Source organism: Halichoerus grypus, chromosome 3 (genome assembly GCF_964656455.1).
Source record: "Halichoerus grypus chromosome 3, mHalGry1.hap1.1, whole genome shotgun sequence".
Taxonomy (NCBI): domain Eukaryota; kingdom Metazoa; phylum Chordata; class Mammalia; order Carnivora; family Phocidae; genus Halichoerus; species Halichoerus grypus.
Window position 1 is genome coordinate 4662738 of NC_135714.1, and position 20237 is coordinate 4682974.

At 54.7% G+C, this 20237-nt stretch overlaps 1 protein-coding gene across 2 annotated transcripts in view; it reads left to right on the top strand.

Moving 5' to 3' along the window:
• The first annotated feature begins 371 nt into the window (after nucleotides 1-371).
• The window catches only part of PPP2R2C (protein phosphatase 2 regulatory subunit Bgamma), a 132092-nt gene continuing 112226 nt past the window's right edge, over nucleotides 372-20237 (top strand). Inside the window, exon 1 of one of the 2 annotated variants that reach the window (XM_036104661.2) lies at nucleotides 372-563. In XM_036104661.2, coding sequence (XP_035960554.1) covers nucleotides 494-563 — 70 coding nt within the window. In that variant the 5' untranslated portion in view covers nucleotides 372-493. Of the gene's footprint in view, nucleotides 641-20237 lie in introns of both variants that reach the window. The other variant, XM_036104663.2, reaches the window with a different exon arrangement.

The window sequence follows — 20237 nt, forward strand, 5'->3', positions numbered from 1 at the left end:
CGGCGCGCGGCGGGCGGTGCGGGCCGCGGGGGCGGAGGAGCGGGCGGCGCGAGGGAGGGGCCTGCGGAGCGGCGGCGGCGGCGGCGGCGGCGGCCCCAGCCCGCGCAGCCCGGCTCGGCCCCGGCTCGGTCGGCGCAGCGCCGCGCGCGTCCCCTCCCGCCGCCGCGCAGCCAGGCGCCCCGGCACCAGGCCGCCGCCGCCGCCGCCGGGCGCACGACGCAGCGCGCACTGGCCGGGATGCGCGCCCGGGCCCTGGCCCGCCCCCACCCGCGGCCGCCGCCCGCCCGCCGCGCGCTCGCTTGACCGCGGCGCCCGCCCCGGCCGCCCCGCCCGTCCCCGGCCGTCCCCGGCCGCGATGCCCGCCCCCCGGGGCCCCGGCGGCCCGCGCCCCTGCTAGGCTGCGGCGGCATGGCCCGCGCGCCCGGCGCGACCTCTGCGGATTGCATCGGTGTGCGGCGGCGGGGCATGCCCAGGGCACCGGGCACGGCCTTCAATGGGCGAGGACACGGACACGCGGAAAATTAACCACAGCTTCCTGCGGGACCACAGCTATGTGACTGAAGGTAACGTACGTGTTGTCTGAGGCCCCCTCCGGCCGGCCGCGGCGTGGGGATGCCGTCGCACCGAATGCCCTCCGAAGGTTTGGACCGCGCGCTGTGTGTCGTGTCCCCCCACCCACCTCACCCCACCCTACCCCACCCTGCCCCGGGCCCGGGAGGGGGGGAGCCCGAGGGCGCCGGCCTCCGCAGCCCAGCGCCCTCCTCCGCGCCGCCCTCCGGCAGGCAGCTTTCAGCCCCCAGGCCTGGTGGCATCCTGAATCAGCCCTGGCCGTCATTTGTAAAAAGGCCATTCCTGCGGCTAATGTGGTGAAGAAATCCGGGGAAATGTAGCGGCTTAGAATCCTGGGTTGGCCCTTTCAGCCCTGCCCGAAGCCCACAGAATTTTCTAGGCTGCCCACTCCCCGGAGAAGAAGAGGGACCCAGGGGAAAAAAAAAAAAAAAATCCAATGCCAGATTTCCTCCCCTTCCCCCCAGAGGCTCGCTGTCCTGGGCCCCTCCTTGTGCCTCCAGAGGCAGGGGCCCCTCGTGGGTGGGAGAAGGCGGCCGTTTGGGTTTGGTCTTTTATTCCCAGTGAGTTATACTGAGACAGAAGGAGCTGGCCCCAAACTGTCAGAATTTTCCCAAAAAAGTGGGACATGCCATCCCAAACGCGCCCTGCATTTGAAATCCCCCAAACTGGCCTAACAGGCCCAAGCCCAACCCCCACCCCGAGGTGGTAGAATCCAGGTGGTCAGCGCTGATGGGCCAGTGACTTCCAAGGGTCCCTCTACTCCACCTTGCCCAGAGAATGGTGGGGGACAGCTCCCAAGCCGCAGCCAGGGGCCCGCGGAGCGAATCCTTGATTGAAGATGGGGACAGCTAGCCGCGGGGTGTCAGCATGCAGCAGTGGGGACACTTGGGCTGGAGACCTTCCCGGGTTAGGGTCTGGCTGCACCTTCCCTAGGGGCCGCTGAACTGGCCGCATGAGTGTTGGTGGGCTGGTAGCGAGAGGTCCCCTGGTGGGTGCCCCAGTGGGAGGGGCCCTGCGCATGGCGTTCCGCGGGGCTGGCGCGCGTGGGTGCCTGTGTCAGGGAACCTGTGTGGGCTTGGCGGCGGTGACTCGACTCCCGGGTGGTGTCCGCGGCTCTAGTGCCTGGCTCCGCCGGAAATGAGGCCAAGCGGTAGCCGGACCCCGCGGAGGCCGGGGAGCGCGGGGCCAGCGCGGGGCCGGACCCCCGCGTCCAGTCCCGGAGAGCAGAGGCTGTTTGTGTAACCTGGGCGGAGGGATGCTGAGGGGTGGCGCTTCCCGCCCCCCGGAGGAGAACCGCTGAGTCACGCTTTGTTGAGGGGGGGGGAGGGGGCAGGGCTGCCTGGCTGGGTGAGGGCTGAGCCCCCAAGCTAGGGCTTTCAGGGGCCCAGGGAGCTGAAAGCGGCCCTTTGTGGCCTGCCTTGTTGAGGTTGAGGAAGAATCAGCGTGAGCCGGGGTGTTTTTTCTGCTCGCAGGCTGCCGAGAGCGAGCGCAGAGGGTGAGAGAGGCCTCTGGGTTGTTGGCAGGTGCCCTAGTGGTCTGGCTCTGGCTGAGAGGAGATCTTGGCAGGGCATCCCGGTCTGGCTTTCTGCCGGAAGCCTCTGTTTTCTCATCTCTACGTTGAGGATGATGGGACGGGACGCAGGACCCTGTGATTAAAAGTAAAAAGCCCTATGCCGGACCCATAGTGGACATTTGCAAACATTAATTCCTTCTTCATCCCACCCACTCCCCGGAGACGAAGAGGAATCCAAGAAAAAAAAAATCCAATGCCAGATTCCCACCCCCCCCTCAACCCCCCAGAGGCTCGCTTTCCAGCTTTCTTCCAGAGATTTACCAGCTCTTAGCAGAGGGGAGAGCAAGGGGGAAGTGCATCGTTTGAGAAAGAAGTGATGTTTTTATTTCCTCTTCATTCATTCAGCAAATATTTACTGAAGACCTACTATGTGCCAGTCACTGTTTCAGCCCTGGGGACTAGACAATGATTCTGCCCTTGGGCAGCCTATATTCTAGAAGGGAGCGCTGTGCTATTGAGGGGAAGCTCTTCTCAGTAAGTCTTGGTTTCCCCATCTGTAGAGTGGAAGTGCATAGTACCATCCTGCCGACAATTTCGGTCTTGGGGTTTCTGTGAGGGGCAGGTGGGAACTGTAAATTGTTAACTGACAGCTGAGGTATGTTGAACACCTACCTGTGCTGGGGCCTCACACAAGGTCTCGCATACCCACAGTCCCATTTTATAGAAGAAACCGAGGCTTGACCTTCTCCACATCCCAAACTGAGTGCCGGTATGTGTAGGGCATAGGGCTCAGAGGCTGGGATGCAGAGACGAGCGAGATCGGAAATTCCTGTCCTCAGGGAGGGTAGGGTCTAGGAGAGAAAGCAATCACTGTAATTGTTAGAATTAGAATTATAGGAGATTTCTGGCCTCCGTGCATGAAAACAGACTTGCCCAGCGTTGCATCTTGCATTTTGTGCTCAGAGCGGGGTAGGCTGCAGAGTTGGATGTCAGTTAGACTTAGTTCAAATCCTGCTTCTGACTCTTCTCACGCTTTGTAATCTTGGACAAGTTATTAAACCTTTCTGAGCTTCACTTTCTCCCTTTGTAAAAGGAGAAATAATAATAACTTATCTCACATTATTACTGTTGGGATGATCAGTGATTATGCTAATACAGAAAATACCCAGCACAGTGCTTGGTCTGTTGGAGGCATTTAATCAGTGGCACAGGTATAATTTATAAGGTTCCTGGAAGAACTTCATGAGCAGATAATGGATGCTGAGATTTTGCAGAAGACCCAGGTGCACAAATATCTGTCCCACTTGGTCATTTGGCCCACAAACGCTCACTCACTACACCCCAGTGGCTCTGGTCTACTTCCTGTTCCTTAAGCAGGTCATTTTTTTTTTTCTTGCCTCACAGCATTTGTGCTGGCCGTGTTCTCTATCTAGAATATCCTCCTCCTGCTCTTCTTATGGCTGACTCCTTCTCATCCTTTAGGTTTCAAGTTAAATGTCATCTTTGCCAGTGGGAGTCCTGCTTGAGTTCCTGAATCTCCTCTTGTAAAATCTCAAATACTTTGGGAAGAGTTTAGATTTTTGTTAGTCATTCACACCTTGGTATGAATTAGTCAGAGCAGCCGCCCCCCCCCCCCCCCCCCCGCCCAACCTTTAACTCCTGGCTCAGCTCAGCTGATAGAGTGTTGTTGTCATCACTAAGCATGGGTGCAGGCCACCTTGGGACACAGAGAACTTTGAAAGGTTGGGTGGGTGTTGGGGAGAGCAGTACAGCTGAGTCTCTCAAGACAGTAGAAGGATCTGGACCCTTGAGAGAGGAACTGCCAGGGGTAGGAGAGTGCCAGGATGTCTCTGTGTGTTTAGATTTTTCTCAAGAGCCAGATATGGGCCAGGAAAGATGCTTCCTGGCTCTGTTCCCTTGCTGCAGCCACAGAGCTAGCTTTGGGGTGAGTGAAGTGGGCGTCTCTAGGCTAGTCTGGTCTACAAACCCCTTCCTCCCCCTTCATGCAGCAGTGTTTACAGGCCTGTCCTCTGCTGGGTGTGGCTCTGGGCAGGCAGTGAGGGGCCAGATATGGGGGCTCACAGCCCAGGGGAGGTGGCAGTGGTCACTCCCAGGTGCCTGAAGGTGAAGGTGCTTGAGGGCACGCTTTCCTGCTAGGACCCCAGTCCCAGCTTTTCCTCCCGCGAGCGTCTCAGCCATGAACCTCTGTCATATACGCGTGCCTCTTGGATCCCCAGGAGGAAAGATGCCTCTGTTGCCCTGACCCCAATATGCTTGCCATTCTTGTGCATTCCACGTGATTTCAGAGCCATGTGCATATCCCCACGGATCGTGTGGCTGAGCAAATGAAGCAGGGGCTGGGACAAGGAGTTGGGAGGGTCAGGAGACTGTCGCAGGCCTGTCTGAACCCAACGGTGGGGTGGATTCCACGGCATGGAATTGTCCTCATGTTTTGAACTAACTGCGTGGGGATCGTGTCGGCCTTCTGCCCAGGCCTGGACCACACTGGAGAGGCGTGCTGTTTGTGGGAGACCAGTGTTCAGTTAAATTTGCCCCCCCCCCCCGTGGAGGGTATTGAGCCTGAGCTCCCCAACAGCCGACCCCTCACCCCACCAAGAGCATAGCGGTTCCCAGCCAGAGACCTGTGGCCATAGGCTGGGCCAGCTTGGTCCTGGGGTGCATGCATCCGTCTGGCAGTGATGGTCCTAGAACGGACATGGGAAGCTGTTCTGGGGCTTGAGTGGAAAGTAGAGCTGCAGGAAGTCAGTCTTTCTCGTGAAGGGACAGGGAAGACCCGTTGTTGCCCGCAGCCACCTTGAGGCCACGAGGGGCGTAAGCCCTAAGCCAACAATGCTGTTGGTGCCCGGACAGAGCATGAGTGGCATCGGGGACACTGTGACTCCCTGGGTTAACCGGGCCTGATGTCCACCCACCCCTGGGCTTCCCGTTCCGTGGGCTGGCACATTCCCTCACCAATAGCACCCTCTTTCCTGGTTACCCGGAAGACCAGGAGGCTCCCTTGTCACTCACGGCCAAGATCTGAGATCCCGGAAACCAAGAGGGAGTTTGATGTGTTCGCTTCCTGCTTGAGGAGTCCTCGGTGATGGCTTTCATTGTACTCAAGTCAGAGCTGCCTAGTTCTGGTTTCCCTTCCTCGGCTGTCCTGAGGAAGCATTTCCAGCCGGGAGAGAGATCCCGGGATCTGGTGTCAGGAGACCCCTGTTCTCGGTGGGGTCTGACTCTGGGCTCACCATCTTGGGCAGGTCACACAGTCTCTCAGGACCTTAGCGTCTTTAGATCACTTGAAACCAGGGACGTACCGTTGTTTGATGTGGTAACATGTCGTGAACCCCCCCACCCTGCTTTGTGGAAGGAACACTCTCCGTGAACTCATCACGCGAAATGGCTTGATGTGTGTAAATATGCTGGGCCCAGAGCCTGGGACCCAGTCAGTGTTTAATAACTGGTCTGCCAACAATCATGCGTGCTCCTTTGGGGTTAGAGTTAGAGTAGCCCTAAGAACCATCGTCAGACTGGCTAACCCCACCCCGCCCCCACTCCATGAGGAAGTGGAGGCTCAGAGGGGGTCCCTTGTGGTGCTGCCCTAAAGCCAGCCCAGGGGGACAGTAGGGAAAGCCAGCCTTTGGTTTGGAAAATCAAGCAGTGGACTGCTGGATCTCCACCTCTTCCTTCCAGTTAAGAACATCACTTCCACGCGCAATCCTAGAGTTTCCCAAGCTCATGCTGTCTCCATTTTAGGGGTGGGGGCAGCGAAGGTGGCTGCAGGGGGGTGGGGGGCTCACTGCTGGATGTTCTCCGTTCAGCCACACCGCCTCTGTGAGCCTCAGTCTCCTTGCCCTGCCTCCTGCCCTGGGTTGTCACATGGCCCAGAGGAGCAAAGGGCCCGCGGACTCCAAAGGTCCACCTGTGTGGAGGGGTTCCTGTTGTTACCGGTTTCCCCAAACCACCGAATGGGCCAGCTCCCAGGCTGTGAGCAACACGCTCATTTATTTTTAATCAATCCTAACGGAAAGGTTGGCGCGGTCATGGGCTAGGCTTTTTCTCATTTTCTTTCTGCAAGATGGGAATCAGATTCTAATAAAATTTTTCCACATCATCTCCTGGTGGTTTTAACTTGCTACAGCTTTTGGTTTTTATCCTTGAAGACCGCAGAGCCAGGGGACGTTGTTGTAAGATGTGGTTGTAGGTCTGGAGAACGGGAAGCGTGGCTGTGTGTCACCCCGGCTTTAATGACCAGGACTGGAGTCGCCATGGGGATGGAGGAGAAAGGACAGTATCCAGTCTGCCCCACAAAGATGCACATTGTTGGCAATTTGTGATAGTTCCTTCCAGTCTTTTTTTAATGCCCACGTCTGTGTTTAATAAAAGCTGTAATCGCTCCATATAAACCATGTCGAAGGCGACTTTTTAAATGAAGCATGAGCTTATAATAGAGTTTCCCAGTGCTTGGCTGGCTTCCTGGTTGTGCAACCCGTGCAGTCACATGGGGGCTCCACACAGAAGGACCTGTTTTTGGTTTCGCACTCTGCCGTAGCCATGTTGAAATTTTTATAATTTTATCTTCGAACTGCGTTTTGAAAGTGACGGCTGATGGGACAGTGGATCGGGCGCCTGGGCAGAGGTGACGCGCACAACACCTGTTTCGGCTGTTCTGTGTGGCTTCCATACACGCTTACCTTGCGTACACTTTGAGTGTTACCGAGCTCCTGTGCGGTCTGTGCTCTTGCACTGGATCAGTGTGCCCACGACCCTCTGGGCAGCAGCAGGTGCTGACAGCCTGGAGAAGCCACTCTTCTCCATGTGAACCAGATTTGGACGCAGAAAGGGAAAAGTGACATTCCAAGGAGCATGAGGGACCAAGGAACCCGATTATCATACCCTCTTACCCGTATTACGTCCTTGTGTGAGCTAATCACTGATGCTGAACAGGATGACCCAGAAGGAAAGGAAAAGATGGGACAGCCATAGTCCTTCCCTTTCAACCCCTCTTCATCATGGCGCCAAGGGAATGTGCAAGCATCCAAAAGTGAAATAAAACCAGATGAGCTGCTTGAGGTCGAGTCCGTGCTGCCCCGTAAGAAGAAAGAACACGTGCCTATGGAAGCTACCAGATACGAATTGTGTATTTCAGTGATTCTGCATTCCAGTTAAATATTCTTATATTTGCATTTAAACTGGAATTGCATAATAGAATGATGAGTGGCAAAATTCATGCTAGTAATTAAAACTTTTATTCTTTTCTATTGGCACAAAGTGGCAAATAACACCATGGCAAGTCATGGGGAAAATGAAAGAGCGCTATATTTTAGTATCTTTTTTTTTTTTTTTTAAGATTTTATTTATTTATTTGACAGAGAGAGAGAGAGACAGCGAGAGAGGGAACACAAGCAGGGGCAGAGGGAGAGGGAGAAGCAGACTCCCCGTGGAGCAGGGAGCCTGATGCTGGGCTCGATCCCAGAACCCTGGGATCATGACCTGAGCCGAAGGCAGACGCTTAACGGCTGAGCCACCCAGGCGCCCCATATTTTAGTATCTTTAATGACAGTTTCTCCCTGCTTTTTGAACAGGGTGCTCTGCATTTTCATTTTGCACTGGGCCCTACAAATGATAGAATTGGCTCTGCTTTGCTGTAGGGGCGGGGCTGGAATTCCAGGGGGAAAGAACCCTTGGCCCGCCTCCCATCCCCTCTTGGCTTTTGTGATTGGTGGAGATGTGAGACCTGTCACCCATTGGGCAACTTCTCCCTATTGGGCGGAGCTAAAGTGTTAAAGGTCCCTCCTCCTTGCCTACCCATTGGGCCCCTCACCCCGTGGGATGTTCCAAGGAGATGCCTATAGGGCTCTCATTGCAGATTGCAGCCTTTAGAGCTCTCTCTCCCCACAGGCCCAAGGGGAGGAGCAGTAGACTAAGGGGTCCCTGGCTCCCCTACCATTACCATTAATAAAGCAAAAAAAAAATTTTTTTTTTAATTTCCCTCTTGTGCACCTTCCCTGTGTGGTCTCAAGTCCTAGCCAGGGGGAGGGGTGCCCAATTGGCAACCCCAGCGCCGCCCTCAGACTCCATCCTTCATTGGCTGCACACTGTTCCTGTGATAGGTGTGCCATAGTCCACTTAATCACCCCCTGATTGTTGGATAGCGAGGTGGCTCTTTTTCTCTTATAACTAACGCCGAGTGAACAAGCCCCTTCTGTGTATGAAGATACCCTACTCCCATCCCTCCCCCTAACTTTGGAATAATTTCTTACGAGAGAATCCTGTGCATGCAATTTTAGGTAAAAATTATGAGTGTGTTTAATGTTCTTGACACATATGCCAAATTATTCTCCAGAGAATTTTTCTGTTTTACCACATGCTGATCAGCATTTGGTATCCTAATTCATTTGACCTCTGCAGCTATCATAGATGAAAAATATTTGTTTTAATTTATGTCTGAACACCAATGAGGTGGGACATTTTTTTCCCCTTTTGTTCAACAGACATTTACTGCTCCCCCTTATATGCCGGGGGGACATGAGATGCTGGACGTGCAGCATCGAGGAGCAAGTTCACTGCTGTCATTCATTCATTCATTCATTCAGTCGTTGGACAGTTATCTTTGGAGCTACCCCTGTGTTCTGGGCACAGAAGAAGCTCGTGTGGCTGGGGCTGGGAGGGTGAGTGTGGGGTCAGAGCAGGGAGAGGAGAGAGCTCAGGCAGAACCTGAGGTTTGCCAACACCTAAAGGACAGAGAGTGAGAAGTCTGGGGCGCAGTTGGGGTAGTCACTCAGGTGGGAAGAGAACAGGAGGGCCGTGGAGTCCCAGGCCTGCCAGTCCAGCTAGGAAGGGGCAGGGGAGGAAAGAAGGATGGATGACCAGCATTAAATGCTGCCACACCGCCAGGTAGAACAGTATTGGAAAGCGTCTCTCGGGTCCCTTGTTTCAGCTGTTCACACACACTTGGCACCCTGTCCCCTGGGGCTCTGCTTGGTGATGCTGTCTTTCCATGAGCCCCTGCGGGCTGTAGCCCTGTCTCCCCACTCAGGTCTCCCTGCTCGCACACAGAATAGTTTGCTCTCTATTCTCTGCTCTCCCATACAGCCCCTGCACCCCACTTCTCCAGTCTCACTGCCTCTGGGGCAAATACTCCAGGTCCTAGAAGGCACGTTTCGAGAGCTCTGTGCTCCTGGTTTCATTTTGTGGACGCGAGCCAGGCTGTGTTCTTGAGACACGGGCCTGTCTCTCCCAGGGTCTTGGATGCCACTGAGAGAGAGTGGCCTCCAGCAGAGTGCCCTGGGGAGTCCTGCTAGGTAAAGCGGGCCCTGCAAGAGCGATGCGTCTGGCCACTGCTCTGTGTGCAGCGGCCCTCATGCAGAATGACCCATGTGGACTTCAGTATTAAATAGTTATAAAACAAACGTAATAGCCATTAATATGATTAACCATCTATTGAGTGCATATTATATGCCAGACGTGATGCAAGTACCTCATCTTATTGGTTCCCAACAAAACCCAGTGTTGTATGTATTTTCCCCATTTTACAGGGGAGAAAGCTGAGGTTTGGACACTGGCCCAGAGTCCCATGCATAAGGGGCAGAGCTGGGGTTTGACCACAGGCCATTTGCCTGCAGAACACACACTCCTGACCTCCACCCTGCGTGGAGGGACCAACAGGGCAGGGACGGGAGATCTGTTGAGTTCTGATTAGGGGCCTGGCCTCGGAGGGTCTGGGATATGAACCCAGGACTGCCTGGTGTGGTGCTCATGCTGAGCATGTGGCAATGCGTCTGTCTCGTCCATGTGTGTGGTTAAAGGTGATTGAGATGGGCCAGGAGGAGGAGGGATCCCCTCCACTGCACGGGGTTGGGGGGCGTGGGGGGTGGGGCTGGGGGCTGGTCCCAGCTCTACAGAGGACAGGTGCTTTGGCACTGAAGGGAGTGGCATTCTCCAGGTCAGGGAGCAATGCCCTTTGGGATGTGGCATTCTAGTACATTCCAGGCAGGAAGAACAGCATGTGGAAAGTGACATATGTTTGTCTCCTGACAGCGTCCGGGCTCCTCTGCCTGAGCCCAGGAAGCAGTTGCCAGGCAGCTCGGGGTGAAGGGCCCACCTGGGAGCCACTGTGCTGTCCCGGATGGGCCCTGCCTCCTTGTACAGTGGAGGCTATTGTCCTCCAGAATCCTGGGCTGAATGGCCCATTGAGGCAGAACAAAGGCAGCTCAGAGGTCCCGGCTGCCCCAAGCAGGGATAGGATGGCCAGCTCAGGCCCGGGGCTTCCTCTGGGCCCGCCCGGCCTCCTGCATTCTTCTGCCCCGCGGAGATGGTGGCCCTGACACCTGGGGCTGCCAGTGCTGGAGGCTGGGACTTTGGCCCCCGGGGCCTGAGCTCTGGTCCTGGCTCAGTTGGCAGGTGCTTCAGCCTCAGAACCCGGTTCCCCGCCTGTGAAGCAGCGGAGAACAGCCACCTGGGCTTTCTGTGAGTATTGGGTGAAATGATCTATATACTGGACATAAATCTCCAGAAAAGGCAGCTACTTACATTATCAGTATGAGCTTTTTTTTTTTTTTTCAATTTCAAAAAAGTTTTTTTTTTTTTAAGATTTTATTTATTTATTTATCAGAGAGAGAGAGAGAGAGAGAGAGAGAGCGCACAAGCAGGGGGAGCAGCACGCAGAGGGAGAGGGAGAAGCAGGCTCCCCACTGAGCAAGGAGCCCGATGTGGGACTCGATCCCAAGACCCTGGGATCATGACCTGAGCCAAAGGCAGACGCTTAACCAACTGAGCCACCCGGGCGTCCCTCAGAAAAGTTTTAATGAAACTTCCAAGTATGTACAAAAGTAGAGGAAACAGTACCTGGAATTGCTCCTCGCCCATGGCCTTGCTCCACCTGCTCTGAAGATTACGCCATGCCCCCTTCGTTAACTTTCCCCTCCTTCTGGCTGAAGAATTTTTTAAGCCAATTCAGGGCTCCGGTCCTCTCACCCCTCCCCCAGCAGGCCAGGGCACGTCTTACCTGACCAAGTGCCACCACCCGCCCTACCAGAATGAGCACTCATGCCTTCCCATACGAATTGTCGGCCATCCTGGCAAGGTCCCCACTTGTCTCAAAAATACCTTTTTCTAGTTACCGGGTTCAAACCAGGATCCCAAGTCCTGCACCTGCATGGGGGTGTTCTGTCTCCTAGGTCTTTCCTGTTTGAGACCAGCCCTCTATCCCATTTTCAGACCACTGAGTACGGAAGACATTTGCTACTCTTCTGGAAAGATTAGTTTTACCCTCAGTGTCCCCAACCTGTGTCTGGCTCTCAATTGCCTTATGGGTCTAGAAGGTTGACGGGTGGTTGCCCGGATCCTGGGAGTCAGCCCTGGGGCATGCCCCTCTGTCCTTCTAGGGTCCTCCTCACCCTTCATCAGCGGGGAGACCCTGGGCAGGTTGCTCAGGTGGTGCATGCATCTTCACCGAGACCTAGCCAGATGGCAGATTCATGAACAAGAGCAATGGTTTCTGTTGGAAGCTGTTGAGTTTTGAGATTTGTTACATAGCAGTGGATAACTGGAATAGTCCTGGATTCCCAGATTGAATTCCCAGTCGTGCCCAGCTCCTTCTTCTGAGGCCCCTTGTCCAGCTACTGTACTCTCCTTGATTCTGTAGCTCTTCCAGAGCCTTCCAGGGACTTCCTTCTTGTGTGTGTTAGCCTGTGTCAGTTTCTGTTCCTTATCACTGAAGGACCCTCGTTCCCAGTCCCAGCCAGGAGACTCAGCTCAGATCATAAGACAGGACTGGCACCCAGGCCTTTCTGGAACCCAGGACCCAGAGTCCTGTCCCATGAAAACATCAGTAGATACAGATATCGGACATGTCTGCTTTGTCTTACACAGCTCAGCACCTGCCACCCACCAGGTGCTGGATAAGTACGTGTTTGAGTGACCCAGTGGACAAATGCCATCCTTGCGCCTGCCCACACCCCTGAGCACAAATAGTCTTCTCTTTGCAAAGTTCAGATATGTGCAGATTTCAGTGCCCACAGTCCTGTTAAATCACGCCAGACCTGCGGCCTCATGGATCAGACTTGAGCTACCACGGCGCGGTGACTCTGAGGAGCTGCATAAAGCGCGAACGTTGCCGCTATTTTTTCAGCGCGCAGATCACTCAGTAAATGACAGGTGCACGTTGTGGACTGTCCCCAGGTCAGTTCTTTCAGTGTCTGTCGTTGGCTGGTCACTGCCCATGTTATGTCATGCACAGACAGCAGAGCACATGGTAGTGCCACCTCCTTGTCTCCCCGTGTGACGCTTTACAAAAATGGAAAATCAAGAAGAGGGGATTGGCCAACAGAGATGATGGTCAGCAGGGGAGCGGAGGTGGTCATGCAGGAGGAGAAGTGTGAGCGGAATGTGGGCGGAGTTAGAGAGGAAATTCCTGACCCCTGTGTGCAGCCGGGGGCACGGAGTGCGGGAGAACTTACCCCAGAAGACGTTTCCCGGTGCTGGAAGTGCCCGGGGTAAAATCTTGGGAGCTGACCTGAGCTTGGGAAGACGGGTCAGCAGAAGCAGCATCATCCGAATGACTCTCTGTACGTTTGTTTTTTACAAAAAAATGAAAACACTTGAATTCTCGATGTTTCTGAGGTTTTAAGTTACCATACTAAATAAATACTGGTTTTGCTATTTTTTATTTCTCTATAGACTTAAAACCATCAATAAGAGAATTTTTAAAGACTTAAACATTTTTTTTAAGGCACTGAACATTGGGGCGCCTGGGGGGTGCAGTCGGTGGAGCATCCGACTCTTGGTTTTGGCTCAGGTCATGACCTCAGGGTCGTGAGTTTGAGCCCCGTGTTGGGGTTCATGCTCAGCACGGAGTCTGCTTGAGATTCTCTCTCCCTCTGCCTCTCCTCCGTGCTCGTGTGCACACACTCTCTCCACCTCTCTCTCTAAATAAATAAATAAAATATTGAAAAAAATAGAGTCACAGGATATGTGTAATTTCCAGATTGGTCATTAAGATCACTTTGAATGATCTGGGCGTGCACAGTCATGTTTGTGCTCCCCCAAACTGAGCACTCCCTGTTCTCATTCCAAATGGGCAGCGTCTATACTGCAGGGCCTTCCCCAGTGATCTTCTAAACCCTGGCTGGAGGATTGCAGTCAGTAGTCTCCTTATTGAAGGCAACGACTCAAGAATATTAAATAATGCAAATCCCTCGCTGTGGAAATGGCCAGGCAGCCCATGGATCACTGTGGGAGGGACACACAGCTTCCCTCCACTGTGCTCACCGCACAGACCTCCAGCCAGCCCGTCTGCTTTGGGAACAATCCATCATGGAATGAACTGGCTGAAGGAGTCAGAGGCTGAACGATAGTGACTCCTACATCAGGTTTCAATGTGAAAGGTGATAAAAACAACCTGGAATATTTTATAGCCCCAAGGAGAGGTAAGGCTCTTTATTGAAGCTGTGCAAATATAATCCATCATCATAATGTGTCCCTCTCGTCAGACTGTGGGAGCTAAGTTTCATGTATGTTAAGATGCTCCTTGCAAGAAGATTTTAATCTTATTTTTCTATTTATTTTATCTCATTACAGAAACATTCAAAAATGCAGGAAGTAGAATAAAGGGCGGGGGGACTAATATCCTAATGTCACTGACCCCCAGAAACATTCCAGTTTTGTTGTATTTCCTGCTTACCACTCCCCTATAGGTGGTCATATAAATACAGTTTGTATCTTTTAAAATACTTAACACATGAAACATTTCCCCATATTATCATAATTTCCGAGGAAACAATTTTTAATGGCTGCATAATAGTCCATCACGTAGATTATAATTATTCACCCAATAACTAGGTATGGGTTCATTCATCAGACTGGGGTGGATGCCTGCAGTGGGTGTGTGGGTGGGTGGGGAGGGGGTGTGGGAAGGAGGAATCAGGCACAGCCCCTCCCTGGAGAAGGTCTGGAACCAGGGAGACAGAAACAGATGGTCATAATACAGTGTGATGGCGGCTGGGAGACAGTGGGACCCCATAGCTGGGACCCTGTTGCAGTGTGGGAGCAGGGCTGAGTCCGGAGCCAAGGAGCAGCCGGTAGGGAGTGGGGTAGAAGGTGTTCCCAGTACTCAGATGTTATGGGCAGAAGCATAGCAGTCAGACCCAGCACGGCTCTAGGGTTGCTGGAGCATTAACTTGTGGGGTCTTGGAGCCGCTGGGCAGGCCTGGTGGATGAGCAGACAGACCAGGCTGCTGCTGGGCAAGGGCCCTTGGTCATCTGTCCAAGCACAGAAGGAAGAGGGAACGAGAGTGGCCAGAGGTCTCCGGGGGTTTGGAGAGTGAAGTGGGAGTGGGGGGGGATGAAGATCAGAGAGGGGTGTGAGCACCTCCAGGAGAGGTGAGAAAGCTCCCCCTCCTCCCGCAGTGAGGCTCCTGGGGTGGGCAGTGGAGGGGAGTGGAGGAGAGTGTTGCACGAAGGGGAGGTTGGCCGGGAGGGGTGGTGGCGTGCCCTGGTAGAGGGAGGAGGGTTGAGCCTTCTCTCATGGTCTGGTCGATCCAAGAGCGCTCCTGAGGCTGGCAGCGCAGGTGATGGTGGGTGGAGGGTGGAGAGACCGCCCCACTCCTGGACACAGGCATCCCAACTTTGGGTGTTTTAAAGTAAGATGTGTTGAGCATCTTTGTGAATGTGTATCTTCCCGTATTTCAGGATATTCTTATCTCTGGCTATCTGGGAATGCCATTTCTTGGTGAAAGGATAGGAAAGCTTTTAGGGGCTTGCATAAAGATGTGACTATCATGTTGTCTATTAAAATAAAAATAAACTTTATCAAAAATTTTGTTTGGGTGATCTTCAAAAGAGTAAGTCCACGGGTATCATGCAGCTCTGGTGCAAACCGCAGATCACAGCGAACCCATCAGTCTCTGTCCCTCCCGCTTAAGAAAAAAAAGGATCGATTTCAGCTGTGGCGCATGGTGACTTATGGCTGTTTCATTGTCTCTTGGTGTGTGTCCGATGGTGATGGGCCTCGGCTGTGCGGGGAGGACTCGTGCTGTGAACCTTTCTCTGCATCTACAACTCTCTTGGCTTCATGGGAGAATGACCGTGGTGGGCGGTGAGGGTGACAGGTGAAGCTAAAGCTACCATTTCTTGACTGCCACGGTGTCACGTGTCATGGGAACTTTATACCCACCCTTGGGGGTGGCGGGAGGGACTCCCTTTTGTGTATCAGGAAACAGAGCCTCGCAAAGATCAGGTGGCATGCCTGGAGTCACACAGTGGGTGTTACGGTTACTGTTACTCCTTGACAGAACACTCAATCTTAGTGACTTAAGGTGACAACTGTTTTATTATGTCCTCTGGATTCTGTGGGTCAGGAATCTGGGCAGGGCTTGGCTGGGCAAATCGGCTGTGCATGGCCATTGCTGAGTCCCCTTTCTAAGCTGGTGGGCGGGCTGGTCCGCAGGGGGTTTCACTCACATGCGTGGTGGGGATGGCTGGGAGGCTGGGCTCCCCTAGGACCATCCACATGGCTTCTCCAACATGGTGGTCTCACGGCGGGTGGACTCCTTAGGGGGCAGCTGGCTTTCCCAGATCAGGCATCCCAAGAAGCAGGTGGAAGACCCAACTTCCTGACCTCCTTGGAGTCCCTCTCGTCAGTCGTGTGGCTTTAGTTCAGTTGAGTCACTGGCCAGCCCAGGTTCAAGGGGAACTAGACCCTGCCTTTGGACGTGGGAAAGCAGATGGGATGGGAGACAGTGCAGTGGCCCTCATTGGGAAACCGTCTGCTGCAGATGGCTGGCTGAGCCAAGCTCTGTGGTGGGCTCTGTCTGACCTTGAAGCTGCTGCCTCTCTGGGCCAGGGAGCGACATTCTCCCTTGCCGTCCTGACTGGCCAGCAGAAGCGGACGCCTCTCCCATGTACCACTTCCCTGATCAGAAGTACAAAAAGCATCCTGTACTTTGCCAGTTTAAATACAGAGTTCGTGGTAATGTGGATGAACCTTGAGGCCATTATGCTAAGTGAAATAAGGCAGACAGGGAATGCCATATGATCTAACTTATACGTGGAATCTACAAAGGCCAAAGCCATAGGAACAGAGACGCGGATGGTGGTTGCCAGGGGCTGGGGGTGGGGACAAGGCTGGGATGTTGGTCAAAGGGTACAAGCGTCTAGTTCTAAGATGAAGAAGCTCTGGGATCTAATGTACAACATGGTGATTATAGTTAATAATACTGTCTTACATATTTGAAAGTTGCTAAGAGTAGATCTTAAATATTCTCATCATAAAGGAGAAATGGTAATCATGTGACATAGTGGAGATGTTAGCTAATGCTCTGGTGGTAATCATTTTGCAGCATTTGAGCGAATCAAATCAACACATGCAACTCGCACACCTTAAACTTACACAATGTTATATGTAATTACATCTCCGTGAAGCTGGAAACAAGTACAGAAAACGAGAGGTGAATACAAGCTTCCTTTAGGAGGTAGATTTCCTGCAGACCTGCACCAGGCAGAAGTTGTTAACACAGAGGAGGGTGGGATTGGGTGCGGCATGAGGCACCCCCGCCCCTCCCCCTCTGCAGGTGCACCGTACGGTGTTCACATCAGGGAAGGTGGCTTTGGGTGGAGAGCTGCTTTCTTTCTTGCCAGGGCCCCTGTGGTGGGGGAGGAATGCAGAAGACAAACAGGTGAGCTGGCTGGTTTTTCTGCTTGGCTTGACTCTAAGGACACACTGACCTCCCGGATCATCGTATTTGCTCGGCCTCATGGAAGCAGTTTTATTGGAAACCATTAGGGCCCGGTGGCCTGGTCCCAGACACAGCGTACGTGGCATCCACCCCCTTGGCCGATGGACGCCATGCTCTGAGTGAATGTGGTGGAGGGGAAGGGAGTTGCCCTGCCGTTCAGTGAGAGCACGTGTGCGCCTGCTGGGCGGGGCGGGCAGGGTCCAGGCATTGTCCCCGAGGCAGATGCTCTCATTGTCCCCATTCAGCAGCCGGGCAGCCGGGAGCTCAGGGAGATGAAGGGACCAGAGTCCCACTGCTAGGACTCTCTTTAGCCTGTCTGCCCCACACCTGTCTGGCTCCCTCCTCCGCCAGGCCGTACCTTTGCCGGAGAGAGGAACACCTTTGGGTCTCGTTCCCAATGAGAGGTGAGCCTTAGAATCTCTGAGTCCCAGGCAATGACCTTTCCCCTGTAGACCCTCTCCTCCGGAGCAGGGGAGCATTGGGGTGCATTAGAGGTTCTCCTGGGTCTCTGGCCTCAGAGTAAGTGTGTGTGGGGAAGGCGTTCCCTTTCCTCTGGGTACTAGCAAAGCTAATGGAAAGCGTCTCTGTCCACCAGGGCGCATGCAGGTTGTGGAACAGGCAGGTGCCGTGGGTTTTACCAACGTGAATGGGCTCAGCCTGCCCCCCTCAGAACCCCTGGCCAGGCTGAGGCTCCAGCAGCCAGTCGGTATTCATGCCTTTAATTAACAAAACAAAAATCCAGCGTTTTTGAGATACAATTGACATATCGCAGCAGTTCACCCATTTAAAGTCTACAACTCATTGGTTTTTGGTGTATTACATAATTAATTTTTCAAAAAGTGAGGTAGAATACATAGGACATAAAATTTGCCACGTTAACCTTTCTCAGTGTACAAATCAGTGCCGTTAATCACATCCACGGTGTTGTGCAACCATCACCACTGCTTATTTCCAAAACCGTTTAATTACTCCAAACAGAAGCTCTGGACCCATTAAGCAACAGCCCCCGTCCCCCCAGTGCCTGCCTCTCTTAGGGACCTCGTGTAAACGCAGTTACGCTCTGCGTGTCTTCGTGCCTGGCTTGGTTCCCTGGGCGTACATCTTCTAGACTCGTCCGTGATGGAGCCGTTGGGAAGGAGCCTCAGGTTCGCTGGGGCAGAAAGAACTAAGCCACCCAGGTAGTCTTGGCGTTCTGCACGTGGGCGAGGTGGGGAGAAACCCGACCACAGCCCCCTCACACATTTGCCGGCGCCGGGGTGACACGCGGGTGGCACCGTCCTCTCTCCAGCCAGCGGGCACCTGGCTTATCTCCTTTGCGTCTGGAGGTGGGAGTGATTCTCCCCATTTTACAGCCGAGGAAACTGAGGGGCCCAGGAGGTAGGACCTCCCCCCGCCAGGAGGAGGCGCAGCTGGGCTGCGCGGGTGGGGGGCGCTGGTTCCTGATGCTGTAGGCACTTGCAGTGATTCCTGACTCCCCTTTTTCTCGGCTTAGGGCCCCTCCCCCCTGCTTTTCCCCCTGGTGAGGCGCAGAAGGGCACCAAGGGAGGCTCCAGTCACCCCAGGGCTGGCTTTCCTTTGCTCTCACTGTCCTGTGTATGGTTGACCTGCCCCCGCCTCTCTTGGTGCCCCTGTACCTTCATCTCTAAATCAGGGCCAAGAAGAATGTCTTCTCGGGGTCACTTCGAGGCTGGACTGAGGTAAAGCATTAGGCGCACCTGATACTCGGAAAGGTCCCATCAGATGCTCCTCTGCCGAGCAGGGGAACCCCACGTGGAGGGAGCCACCCAACCCCCCATGCTTGTTGGCCTCTCAGGGAAGACGCCACAGGGTGGCTCTGAAGGCCTTGACCCTTGGCCCTGACCCACCCCAACCCCAGCCCCGCCCATTAACCGCCTGAAGGGCGTCCTGCAGTTTGGCCACGAAGAACTGGAGGCAGGGACGGGAGCAGCCCATCCGGGCAGGGGGCGGGCAAGCCCGCTGTGGGGGCAGCGTGGCCAGCCCAGCCCTGACGGCTCCTGCCGTGCCCCTGGTGTTCCCAGGAGGGTCCTGATCTGTGCTGGGCCGGAGGGTGAATGTACCTCCGGGAGAGTGTGAGCTGGGACAGCCGGCGGGACAGAGCTGGCCACAAGGGCCCACATGGGCTTTGTGGGAAGCCCTCCATAGATGACTTTGCTTCCAGGTGGCTCCCTGGTCCCAGACTTAGAAGTGTTTGGGTTGGGGCTGGGAGGCCCCAGGGTCAACCCTGTGAACCCCGTGTGAACCCCAACTAGACCTCCCTGATGGCATCTTCCCTGGGGGTGACCCAATTTAAAAAACCTACAAACTGGGACACTTGGCCAGCTACATGTGTGTCCATATGGGGACAGTGGGACAGCAGGTGATAAAACTGGGGCAGTGGCTGAAAACCTGGAGGTTGGGGTCACTGTGGCTCTTTCCTTACAAGGGGCTGTGTGGTGTGGTGATGGGTAATGATGGTGGCTTGGAGACCCCGTGCAGACACAGGGTTTCCTGGTGACTAGCTGCATAGGACCCCGGGGAAGCCTCCCTGGGCCTCAGTTCCCCATTTGTGAAATGCAGGCCTTCTCGAGGGCACAAATGCCCATGTGTTCTCTGCAGAAGGCAGCACGCAGGCATGAGGCCCCGGCCCCAGGAGCAGGGGGGCCCATTACGGGGGGGCAGGGGCTAGGAAGTGAGGCAGATCCGCTGTACCCTGACAGTTAAGACTCCAGTCTTCACAAAATTGGGGCTTGAGGGGATGTGCACGGTCATTGTAAGGGACACATGGCCCCAGGCCAGCAGGAGGTGGCTGGACCCATTTATCCATCTAAGGAAGGCACAGGCAGAGTGGGAGCCGGCCCCTCCGGTCTCGTTCAGTCTCCTGTCCAGGCTGTCGGGAGGCCCTGACCCCCAGCCCTGCGCCTGGGAGGGGTCGTCCGCAGCCTCCCCACCCCGTTCAGGCACTCCAGGGGCGGGGAGGGGGTGGTCTGATTTGTGGGTTTGGGATAAGTTGTGACATAAGGTGCCAGGCCTGGGGTGGGGGTGGGGGTGGGTGAGGTCATTTCTGGGTTCTGGAAGAGCAAGTCTTGCTGGTGTTAGAGCTAACGCCCCATCCTCCCAGCTGAGCCCGACCCTGCGTATGGAGTTCTCCTCTCCCTGTCGGGGAGCTTCAGCCTTGGGCAGGAACCGGAGTGCCATTTATTGGGCTGCCAGACACCCCAGCCAAGTCCCACAGGGGGAGGAGGAAGGAGAAGGTTACTGAGTACAGAGAATGCCCAGGAGCCTGGAGGGCGGGGCTGTCCTCTCTGCCCCCCTGCCTCCCTGGCCACCCCCAAACCAGGCCCTATGGGACAGCGGGGATGGCAGGGAGGTGGCTGAAAATTAATTATGCTTCGGCTTTGTAAACAGGCAGCTGTAAA